General features: G+C 42.1%; 1 protein-coding gene across 8 annotated transcripts in view; it reads right to left on the bottom strand.

Annotated features, from left to right (window-relative positions):
- Rprd1a (regulation of nuclear pre-mRNA domain containing 1A) overlaps nucleotides 1-11,993 on the bottom strand; it is a 51,096-nt gene extending 39,103 nt beyond the window's left edge. For 6 of the 8 annotated variants that reach the window (XR_003482274.2, XR_004768372.1, XM_027400581.2 and 3 more), the window contains exon 1: nucleotides 11,748-11,991. Coding sequence is in view for 6 of the 8 variants with exons in the window: in XM_027400581.2 (XP_027256382.1) it covers nucleotides 11,748-11,898 (151 nt within the window). In the remaining 2 variants the exon portion in view is untranslated. Of the gene's footprint in view, nucleotides 1-11,747 lie in introns of all 8 variants that reach the window. The other 2 variants (XM_027400586.2, XM_027400585.2) reach the window with 2 other exon arrangements.
- Nucleotides 11,994-12,205: the final 212 nt, after the last annotated feature.

Here is a 12,205-nt window from a genome sequence, read left to right as displayed (position 1 = left end):
TCTAATACATACTTATAAAATGTCTACTGAGCCATTATAAAAAAAAAATTTGGCAAAAGGCTCAGTCTTCCAGCAATAAGAAATTCAACACAGCTGGGCAGTGGTGGCGCACGCCTTTAATCCCAGCACTCGGGAGGCAGAGGCAGGCAGATCTCTGTGAGTTCAAGGCCAGCCTGGTCTCCAGAGAGTGGCAGGATAGGCTCCAAAGCTACACAGAGAAACCCTGTCTCAAACACCAAAAAAAAAAAAAAAAAAAAAAAAAAAAAAAGAACTAGGAAAATGATACCCTCCACTTAATAAGAAAAAAAAATCCTCAAATTACTATAGTTAGCAGTAAGGACAAATCTTCTACTCCTGAGCTATTAAGGAAAAAAGAAACTTGTGCTAGTTTTGCTGTGACACCTTAAAGGGTAAATTATGAGCACAGTTCCTTACATCTACTTTGCTAAGATGGAAAATCCATTAAATCTGTGTGTGTTTATGTTTAAGGGGGAAACATTATTGAGCACAGGATTCAGTGCTACCTGTGATTTGGGGAGCCAAGGGATAGGCGTTGGAACGCATGCCCCATGGGTGAGTGGGACTGCTGTAATGGTTGAAAACTGAAATGTGAATAAAAATGAGAATCCACAAACCCCTCTTCGTGAATTCAAAGTAGTTATGATAAACTCAAAAAGACCTACACAGAGACTCAAACTGTGGGGTGACAACAATGAGTGAGGTCTGAAAAGCAGTGAGAAATGACTGCTCTCTATACAAGGCAACTAAAAGCCAATTTCTCATCAGAAACAATGGGCATGTTTCAGCAAAGTCCTGAAGCTGATTGGAATGGTGACTCTATTAACCAATTTTGGTTGGGCACAGTTGTTCCTGCCTATAATCCCAGCACATAGGAGCCTGTGGTCGGATTACCATGAGTTTAGGGACAGCCTGATCTATGAAACAACCCTTAAAATAGATCTTATTTTTTGCTTGTATGGTGTTTTGTTTGCATGGATGTCTACACCACTTGGGTGCCTAGTGCCTGGAGACCAAATCTCCTGGAACTGGAGATACAGACAGTTGTGAGCTGCTCTATGGGTGCTGAGAATTGAACCCCATCCTCTGAAGGAATAGCCAGTGGTCTTGAGTACTTCGCCATTCTCCAGCCCCCAGAAGACTGCCCCTTAAAGTAGAAGGAAAGCCTAAGACTGCTGCAGAATATTCCTTTACAATCTGTGAAGATGTGTCACTGCAATTGGTTTAACAAAAAGATGAATGACCAATAGCTAGGCAGGAAGAGGTTAAGTGGGACTTCTGGGGACAGAGAGGTCTTGGGGAAGAAGAAAAACAGAGCGGCAAGCCAGATGGAAAGGAAGCAGGATGGGAAGTATAGAATAAAAGTAACCAAGCCACGTAAAAGAACAAAAGATTTGGATTGGGCAGTGGTGGTGGTGCACGCCTTTAATCCCAGCACTCAGGAGGCAGAGGCAGGTGGATCTCTGTGAGTTCAAGACCAGCCTGGTCTACAGAGTGAGTTCCAGGACTGCCTCCAAAGCCACAGAGAAACCATCTCAAAAATCAAAAGAAAAAAAAATTTGGTTTAATTTAAGTTGTAAGAGCTATTGGGACAAACCTAAGCTAAGAACACGCTTTCATAATTAATACTAAAAGGACTCTTTAAGGCTGATCTGAAAAACACTAGATACTATTGAAAGTCCTAAGAAATAATACTCAACAGTAAGGGTAAGTATGAAAGCAAACACAAAAGCCAGTATTACTGTATTTTTGGTTTGTAACTGTTACATGGCTCAAGATGGCCCAGTCACTGACGTAGCTAATTTAATTTTATTTCTAAATCCATCCAATCCCTTCCTGTAATCTCTTTCCAACCCTTCTCCTCTCCAGTTACCTTGGCTCCCAGTTATTTGCTTGGGGAGGAGCGGGATAAAGAGAGGCACAGGTTTGGAGGTCAGGACAATGAGGAGTCAGTTTACTCCTTGCATCATGTGAGTTCAAGGGCTCAAACTGAGGTTGTCAGGCTGGGCAAGTGCCTTTATCTATTGAGCTTTCTCAGTGGCCTCTTACTGTGTGTGTCTTTAAGACTAAGAATGGACAGCACCCTCTATGGAACAGAGAGGGTCAGTGCACTCGCTGATTTACACTTACAGGCCTAATTGGATGAACCAGGTTAGGCTTAGAGAGTATACTTTGCCCTTGGCCAGTCACTTATGTGCTCTTTTTACTTCCAGCCACTACGAACCAATCTTTGCTCTACTACATACATGGTCCTTGCCCTGATAATCTGCCTTATGTTGGGTCCAAAAGCAATGGAGCTACTGATCACAGATGAGACCTCTGAAACCATGGGCTTCTTTTAATTATTATTTAAGACACGGTTTCTTTGTGTAGCTCTGACTGTCTTGGAACTCGTTCTGTGGACCAAGCACCATGCTGCCGAGGGTATTTTACTTGGTTGGTAAGTATGAGTGCATCTCATCATGTAGGCAAGGCTAACCTTGAACTTGTGTCTCTCCTTTCAGAATGCTTTTACAAGCAACATCATACTTGAAAACATCAAAATACAAGAAAAAAGTAGACATTTATTCATTGGTGCCTGGGGTAGTTTGAATACAATTGCCCCCCATAAGCTCATAGGCAGTGGCACTATCAGGAGGTGTGGCTTTGTTGGAGTAGGTGTGGCCTTGTTGGAGGAAGTGTGTCACTGTATGTATATATATATATATATATATATATATATATATATATTATATATATTGAAGTAATGTCCAGTGTCTCACTTCACTTCCACTGCCCTTTGGATCAAGATGTAGAACTCTCAGCTCCTTCTCCAGCACCATGTCTTCGGACATGACACCATGTCTCAAAATGATGATAATGAACTAAACCTCTGAACTGTAAGCCAGCCCAATCAAATGCTTTCCTTTTTAAGAATTGCCAGTCATGGGGTCTCTTCTTAGGAATAGAAATGCTATCTAAGATAATACCCAATACAGAAAGATGTAAATTGTAAAGACAACTACATAAAGGGAGGGATAGTTGTACAACAACAGATTTATTTTTAGATGCTACTGAAGAAAACTGGTATCAAAACAAAGCTGGCTGTTACAGAGGAAAACTGCAAACTGCAGAGAGGAGATGTCAACAGAGAATGAAAGCTGGGAAACAGAAGAAACAGGAAAGAGAAAGAACATACAAGTATACACAAAATGTGCAAAGTGGTAGTATTATTTTTGTTAAGATGAAACTCACTTAACAAAATAATCATATTAAGGCAGACAATTATTCAGGAGCACTTAGCATATTTATGAGATTATATAACCATTACCTATGTAGTTCCAATACATTTTCAGTTCCTCCCGTCACATCCATTAAGCATTCATTCCCCATTTCCTTCCTCCCCTCACATCTGAACCACCACCACTTTCTATTCTATGATTTTCTCTAATTTATGTAAAATGCCCAGGCAACTGAGTCAGAGTAACACTAAGGAATACAGACCCAACACATAGTATGTGTTCAGAGAAAGACATAGATATTTATTATGAGAAATCAGCTCATGGGATTACAAAGGCTGTTACTTCCCCCAGATCGCCAAAATCATAACTCTAGTTGAATCCCTGAGAATCAGGAGTGCCAACAGTGTTCTGAAAGCTGTAGGCTGTAGACTCAGGTTGAGCAGCAGATATTTCTATTAGAGTTGAAAAGTGGGGGAAAGCACTACCTAGGGACTTGAAGGATGTCTCAGTGGGTAAGAGCATATGCTCTTGCAGGACTGGGGATCTGTTCCCTGAACCCACATGGTGGCTTCACAACCATTCATAACTCCAGTTCCAGGGGATCAAACACCCTCTTCATGGGCACCAAGCACACACGTGATGCATAGATACATGCAGGCAAAATACTCACATATAAGTAAATCTTTAAAAAAAAAAAAAAATGTAAGGAGACCTCCTTCCACCAAAAACGAAAAAGATACTACCTTGTACCAGGTGCTGGGAAGACTGTAGCATAAGGATGGGCAAAACTCAGAAGTCAGGTGCCACCATGAGCTACATACACAGGGCCACATTTCAGCAAGACTCTTACCTCAAAAAACCAGCCAAACAACAACAAAATACTTTACAATATACTGCTAAGAAAACTGGATGATCTGGTAGTTTGGCTGGAATACAGTTCTTGACTACTCAAACTAAATTTGTTTTGAAGAATAATCTATAAAATTGCTGGAGAGGAAGACAGGAGAATCAAGAAGCCAAGGTCTTCCTCAGTTACTCAGCAAGTAAGTCAAAGCTGGCCTAGTTACCTAACACCCTACTATAAGTAATTAAGAAGTAAGTAAACTTAAAATCACAATGTAGGACCAAAGCTAGTATTACTTATGATGCTTGCAAACACTAAAGATGAAGGGTGAAATGCTGAGTTTTACTTAAACTGTCTCTACATCAGAACTATGTTCCCTAAACTGGACCAAAGTGCCATAGGACAAACATTTAACAATATAGACCATTTTCTTAACTGAAAAAAAAAATCAGTTGTGTTTTTCAGTTAAGTCTTTTTTTCACAAGGAAGACAGTGAGGGAGGGAGGATAGTGAACAAGTTTGACAACCATGTGTAATAACCATACATGTAGAATAAGACTACAGTTATCAGAGTAAAATTGCCATCACAAAGATGTTAACTGTCTTTAAGACAGTAGTAGACTGAAATGATGCCCTCCCAAATACCAAAATGTTTTTTTCTTGCAACTAGTAAGATAATTCAATGGTTAATACAGAAAAACAAGAACACACAAGAAAATGCTGAAAAAAAAAAAAGAGCTGTGGAGCTGGAGCAGTGCATGACAGATGCCCTGTAGCCATGGAATCAGAGTGTACAGCAGTTCTTGAGAACACTGACCCACAGGGCAGAACAGTGAGAAGCCAAGAAAGGTTATCTAAGAATCTACTTCCCTTCCTATCTCCAAAACAGAAATTAAGAATTAGAAATGTCCCATGAAAATGGCATAGCAAATACCCACATTCAAATAATCAGAGCAGCTGAAGCCACAGCTCAGAGGCAAAGCACTTGCCTAGTACATGCAAAGCTCTGAGTTTGACTCCTGGCAACTTAAGAAAACAAATAATTAAATCAGCTATAAAAATCTGTATTCTTGGCCCTCCCCCAAATGATGTGACAGACTTTGATGATCTCATGTGGAAGGCCTCACTATCCTTGGGGAGTAGGTGGGAGTGGGTTGGGGGGGGTCAGTGGGGACATGGGAGGATAGAAAGTCGAGGGAATGGGGGGATTGATATGTAAAACAAGATTATTTCTAAAATAAAAAGATAATTGCATTAGAAAAAATTGTATTCTTAGTACAGTTTCTAGCAAATTATACTCGCCAACAAACTGTAAAGTAATAATAAACTTTAAAAGTCTTCCCAATTTCTTAAACTAAGTTAGGTCCACTGTGCAGTTACTCAGTAGCAGAATCCACTTCCCTGGCTTCCATGTAAGTTCCATGAAAAGAAAGGTTAATGGGGGATGTCCTTCTATATGCTGTGAATACATGTTTCTCTTATTGGTTGATGAATAAAGCTGTTTCTGCCAATGCACAGACAGGATTTAGCAGGAAATCAAAACAGGGACAGAGAACAGTACTAGGCCAAACAGTTTATAATTAATAAAAAGCCTCTGTGTGTGAACTAAACTGTGTGGGACCAAGAAGTACAGAAACTTACATCCACAACAGTTGTGGCATTTTAACTGCTAAATCATCTTAGTTCATTAAGAGGAATGCAATAACTTTTTCCTGAATAAAGCATCAGATCTACTTGTACATATCAAATGAATATTCATTTTACTAAAACAACAAACAAAAACATCTTGTGCTGCAAAATGGCTTATACCTGGTGCATAATCTGAATTCAACCCATAAAAGTCAGGCAATCATCACAGTGATGAGGAGGCACAGCCAGGAGACCCCTGGGGCACACTGGGTAGCCAATTTAGCCTAATAAGTAAGCCCTGGATAAGGGACACTATCTCAAAAAACAAGGTAGCTGGTTTCTGAGGAAAGACACCATCCACAACCTCTGGCATCGAAATGTACATGAATATAGGTTGCACTCACATCCATGCATACAAACATATGAAATTTCCTTTATATTTTTACACATAGTAAGTGTGTACCTACATGGCATGTGTATTCTTCGGTTTGCATAGGGAGGTCGGAGGTAGCACCATGTAGGTAGCAGGAATAGAACTCTAATCATCAGGCTTGGCAACACTTTTTTATACACTGACCATTTTACAGGCCCTTTCCTCTGATTTTTTTAAACCTATAAATGCTTGTTCAATGTAAGAGTACATTTATTTTTATTAGAAATTAAAGGTAACTTGCTCAACTAGGAACAATAACAACAGAAATCGCCATTCTTAAAAAATGTACATCACAGGGAAGAAAACCTAAAGATTATATTACAAAGTAGAGGAATGAACTGGTATTTCAGAAGAAGCACGTCTGCTTACTATAGTGACGCATCTTCTGCTCCTTATCTGACTACCAATTTACAGGAAATATAAATATTCCTCAGAAAATAGTCTGCGGATCCCCTGGGATCCTTAAAACCATCTCCTGAGGGTCCATGTAACCAGAACTACCGCTACAATAATGCAATTATCCTGTAGCTTTTCCTCCTCCTCTCACACACATTCAGTCCTGTAGCTTTTCCTCCTCCTCTCACACACATTCAGTGTGAGATGTGTGATGTAACAGGATGAATTCAGAAACAAACATGAGAATTCATTTCCCATTAAGGCATTTAAAGATCTGCAGGGGCTGAGCTAGTTCAGAGGTAGAGTGCTCACTCATTTACAATTAAAAGGCCTGAACTCTACTCACAGCATCACAGTCACTCCTCTTCCTAATATCCTTTCAGGAACCATACTTTCATCAAAACATTTTATGAAAATCATTTAGCATGATATCAATTTAGTAATTTTAAATACTTAATAAATGTAGTTTAAAAGATGAAGAAAAAAGAAGCTAACATGTTTTAGGTGTTAGCAAAGATTATCTGCTAAAGCTGGGAGACAACTACATATTTATATTTATTTGACATGTTTCATGATTTGTTTTTCTTGATTGGCCTACCAACTGATAATTTAAATTTTCCATCCAAAAAAAATCCCTCAAAGGGGATGTGAAAAAAAAATCTATGAAAATGGGGAAAAAGTTAGGCAGCTACAATTCAACAATTATCTTCAAAGATACAATTTGTATTGATTTGAGAACATCAATTCTTTTTTGTTGTTGTTTTGTTTGTTTGAAACATAGTTTCTCTAAGTAGCCCTGGCTGTCCTGGAACTCCATCTGTAGACCAGACTGGCCTCATACTTCGGAGATCTTCCTGCTTCCCCAGTATTAGAGGCAAGTGCGACCACAATCTGGCCCATCAATTCTTTTTAACTATGAAACTTCAGTGAAAAGTTGTTCATTCCTAACTCCAAAATAGAAATAAGTGACAGTATCACACAACATAGAAAACTGTCAATTATAACAGAATCTCTTCAAGGCCTATATATTATTTTGTTGTTTTCAAAGCAAATGTTTTAAAACCAAACATATTAGAGCAGGTAATATGCAGTACTTATTTTATATTATGCTATTTCTTACTAATCCAAAACATTATCAATGAATACAAATTCAACAAATACGTAAGAACTTTCATCAAAAGGCAATCAGTTGAGCTAAAACAAACAAAAACTGAAATAAGAAAATGCAAAGGAGCCCATTATCATACATATCTCACCACCACACCCCACTTACAACCAATATAGAGTGAGTTTCCTAGTACATGATCATGGTGTGAGAGGGATAAAGATCCTAAAGCTGATGAGCAAAATCCACAGGGAAGTGGAAGAGTACTCAGTTGAGGCCCTACTAAATCACCTGTGATCCAAACCACTGTGAGATCCGTGCAGAAGCAAAAGCTTACCACCACCAGTACTGTCTTCACTGCCATTCAGAACATCTATCTACATGTCATTTTTTTTTCTAAGTATATATAAAGCATTTCATCATGTAGGGGCATTCCTGAGCTCTACTCCTTACAATCTTAGCACCTGCCCACACACCTGCACCACTGTCTTCTTTATAAACTGAACATTACCTAGCACAGATCTCATTCCTTCCTTTTTTGCCTATGGTAATCATTATCCTAGAATACAGTGTTCAACCACTGCTTTTCACATAACTTTTGTTTTGTTGAGGTGGTTGTTTTGAGGCAAGATCTATCTATATAGCCCAGACTAGAGTTGAACTTTAATTCGCCTGCCTTAGCCTCCAAGTTGGAATTATAGGTAAGAATCACCAGAACCAGAGATATATATGCATTTGTTGTAACTGTAAGTTGTGTAAACACTAGGCTTGAGAGTTTTCTAACTTTTCTAAATGGCAAATTGGTCTGTGTGTACCCTAACTGTTTTACTGAAGATTTGGTTGTTCCTTAATTCAGTTATGCTGTTTCACATAGCTCTGTATCAGGAGTGCCCAACCGTTGTTTGACACTGTATTAGTTGCATGTGTTTGTAAATGCTTTCCTGCCTGTCCATAAGTTCATTGCTGACTTTGACATTTCTGACTTCTCAAAATTCACAGCTACTTTCCAAGTTCCCACTATTAGTGTTTCTCAAGACTTTTTGGGTTTTTTTGTTTTGTTTTTTTGTTTTGTTTTTGTTTTTGTTTTTTTTTTTTTGAGATAGGGTCCCTCTGCAGAGTCCTGACTGTTCTGGAACTCAGTATGTAGACCAGGCTGGTCTCAAACTCATGGAGATCCTCTGCCTCCCAAGTGCTGGAACTAAAGCCATGTGCCACCACTGCTGAGCTTCTCAAAGCTTTTGATCCCCTGAGCTGAAACCCTCACTGAAAGCCAATCCAAATAATCACACTGAAAATCAGAGTAGTAGCTCAATTTCTTTTAAGAATTGCTATCTTCTTAACCACAGCAAACACAGAATACAATCTGACCTCCACAGGCACCCATGTGCAAGTAAGTACACACAAACACACAGACAGTATGTGTTGTAGAACGGGTGTGGGTTCACTCTGTGGAAAGAAGATGCAGAGGAACCTTGAGGATGATTTTAGCCTTTCCAGTAGCAGGGGGACTCTGCCTCTCCCAGGCTGAGACACTCTGCCTTAGCCCAGGGATTTTTTATTATTATTATTATCCAATTCACAGCTTTCGCAAGTCCATTTCCATATACCCAAACATCTTATCTAAATCTTTCAATGGGACAATGTCAAATGCAAATTCTGGATCAAGGACTATCATTGTTTGTCGGGTATTTCCCAACCAAGTTTTGTATAGGCTTTGCACCTCTGGGAAACTCTCTGACATGATTTACATATTTCAAACAGAAGGCACTGAAGACAAAAGGCAGATTAAAGCTAGGTGTCAATATTCCAGATTCAAGCCAGATACAGCTCTGTAGGGGTTCTCCCCACACTAAGTTTAACAAGAAAGGGAGCTGAAGAGATGGTTATGTTAAGAGTACTTGCTGCTCCCACAGAGGGCCTGGGTTCAGTTCCCAATACCAATGTCTAGCCATATCTACTTGTTAACTACAGTTCCAGGGAACACAATGCCCTCTTTTTTTTTTTTTTAAAGATTTATTATTTATTATGTATACAGTATTCTGCCTGCATAGGGCACCATTATAGCTAGTTGTGAGCCACCATGTAATTGCAGGGAATTGAACACAGGACCTCTTTTGGCATCTGTGGGTACCAGGCACAGCAAGAAGAGAACATACATAACTAAGGCAAACAATCATGCACATAAAACTAATTTTATTAATTAATGAAGAAAAGTTACGGGGGGGGGGGAGGGGGGCCGCGTTGCACACTTTTAATAACACCACTCTCGAGACAGAGGCAGGCTGATCTCTGAATGTGAGGGCCAGCCTAGTCTACAGAGTTCCAAGACAGCAAGGATACTCAGAGAAACCTTGTCTGGAAAAACACACACACAACCCACACACACACAAAAAAAGTGAAAGCCCAGACACTTTATATGAAATCTATGCAGATGTCTGAAACAATAAAGAGCAGTGCTACTCTATTCAATGACTTAAGAATTAAGGTAGAGGCCAGGCGTTGGTGGCACATGCCTTTAATCCCAGCACTCAGGAGGCAGAGGCAGGCGGATCTGTGTGAGTTCGAGGCCAGCCTGGTCTCCAGAGCGAGTGCCAGGATAGGTTCCAAACCTACACAGAGAAACCCTGTCTCGAAAAACCAAAAAAAAAAAAAAAAAAAAAAAAGAGAATTAAGGTACAATTCAGATTAAGCCAATAAAAAAGACAGGATCTCAGCCAGGTAGTGGTGGCGCATGCCTTTGATGCCCCAGCATTTGGGAGGCAGAGGCAGGCAGATCTCCCTGAGTTCCAGGCCAGTCTGGTCTACAAACTGAGTGCCAGGAGAGGATCCAAAGCTACACAGAGAAACCCTGTTTTGAAAAACAAAGAAAGAAAAGAAAAAAGACAGTATCTCACTATGTTATGTAGCCCTGGCTGACTTGGAACTCTCTTAGGTAGACCAGGATGACATGGAACTTCCTCTGCTTCCCATGTGCTAAGATTAAAGGTGTGTGGCACCACACTGGGCCACCAATATTTTATTTTCTGTGGATCTAACACAAAATAGGTCTTTACAGATAAAGTTACTCAGCAGGAATGAACTAAATTTTCGAGTGTCAGAGAGCGGAAAAAGATGACTTGGCTTTTGGTATCACTATTAAATATTTTGTAAAATAAAGATGCTGAACTAAAGAGTCCTTAGGTTACTGTCATTTTTCAGGTAAGGCATCTAAAATCCAAAACCTAAAAGAAATTTGCCGGCCGAGATTCTCTTTTCTACCAAGGCTCTTTACTTGGCATCTCCTGTCTTTAAACGCGCGGTTCAAAAACTGCTATACCTCTATTAGACATGAGCAAACTGATATACCATAGAAAGCGTACAACTCCCAACCCTACTTTTTTTTTTTTTCCTTTCAACTTACTGAATTTTTCCTTCTATCCTCCATGAAAAACTACAGGGTGAGAAAAACGCCGACTGCGTGAGTTTCAGGCACTAACCGGGTGCTGGGCCCAAACCTCTCAGATACTGATCGAATGCTTGGTTGTGGGACTTTCTGATAATTTACACTTTCTAATCTGTCACTGCGGACCAAGCGCAGGTTCTGCAGGAGGCGTGGTGAACGAAGAGCGGGACACACTACTCCCCCGGCCCGCAGACCCCGGGAAAGTACTCGCGAGCCGCGGCGGGGACTCAGGAGAGCGCGGGTGGGACGCACAGAGCCAGGGCTAAAAGCGGAGTACCAGGGAGTCGGAATGGTTCACGGAGTGCCGGGGGCAAGAGGCCGGGAGCGCGGGAAAGGATGCGGGATCCGGGAAGCTGGGGTTCGGCGCGAGATGCTAGGAGCCCGGAGTGGAAAGCGGGGAGCCTGGGACAGGGCGCGGAATCAGGGAAGCCCGGACTGGATCACCGGGAACCTGGGGTAGGTCGCAGGCAGGCAGGCAGGCAGGCAGGCAGGCAGGCAGGCAGGCAGGCAGGCGGCGCGGGGAACCAGGGAGCCCGGACCGAATTGCCAGTAAAAACTAGGGAGCCTGGGCGGAACTGAGGAAGCCGGCGCGGGGAGTTCGGGGTGGGAAGCTAGGACCCTGGACCGGTAGGTAGCCCAGCACAGGACCGGCCGCTCACCTTTGCGTAGCTCCCGCTCCCACACCGTGACGATGGGCCGCGAGTGTTTGCGATGGTGGATGAGCCACAGGGACAGGGTCTGCACGCTCTGCTGCGAGTTGCTCAACTCGGACAGCTTCTTCTCCAGCGCCGCCTCAGAGAAGGCGGACATCCCTCCGAAACCACGTTCGCGCCGTCCCACGCCGTGGAGCCGAGGGGAGGAGAGTGTCGCCGCCCTCGTCGCCGCCTCGCCCCCACACCCCACCCTTCCCCACGCCCTCACCACCGCCACCCCCGAGTCCGAGGCCGGCCGCAAACTAGCAAGATGGCGCCCGGCCGGCAGTGACGTCATGCGTCGGCCCCGCCCCTCGCGCTGCTCACCCTGGGAAAGGAGACGCCACCCGGAGGCGGGAGTGGAAGGGAGGAACCGAGCGGAAGAGACAGGAACTATGCGAGTGAGGGGGAAGGGGGCGGGGCGG

The sequence above is a fragment of the Cricetulus griseus genome, chromosome 2 (genome assembly GCF_003668045.3).
Source record: "Cricetulus griseus strain 17A/GY chromosome 2, alternate assembly CriGri-PICRH-1.0, whole genome shotgun sequence".
NCBI lineage: Eukaryota > Metazoa > Chordata > Mammalia > Rodentia > Cricetidae > Cricetulus > Cricetulus griseus.
This window is presented reverse-complemented; position numbering and strand designations above follow the sequence as displayed.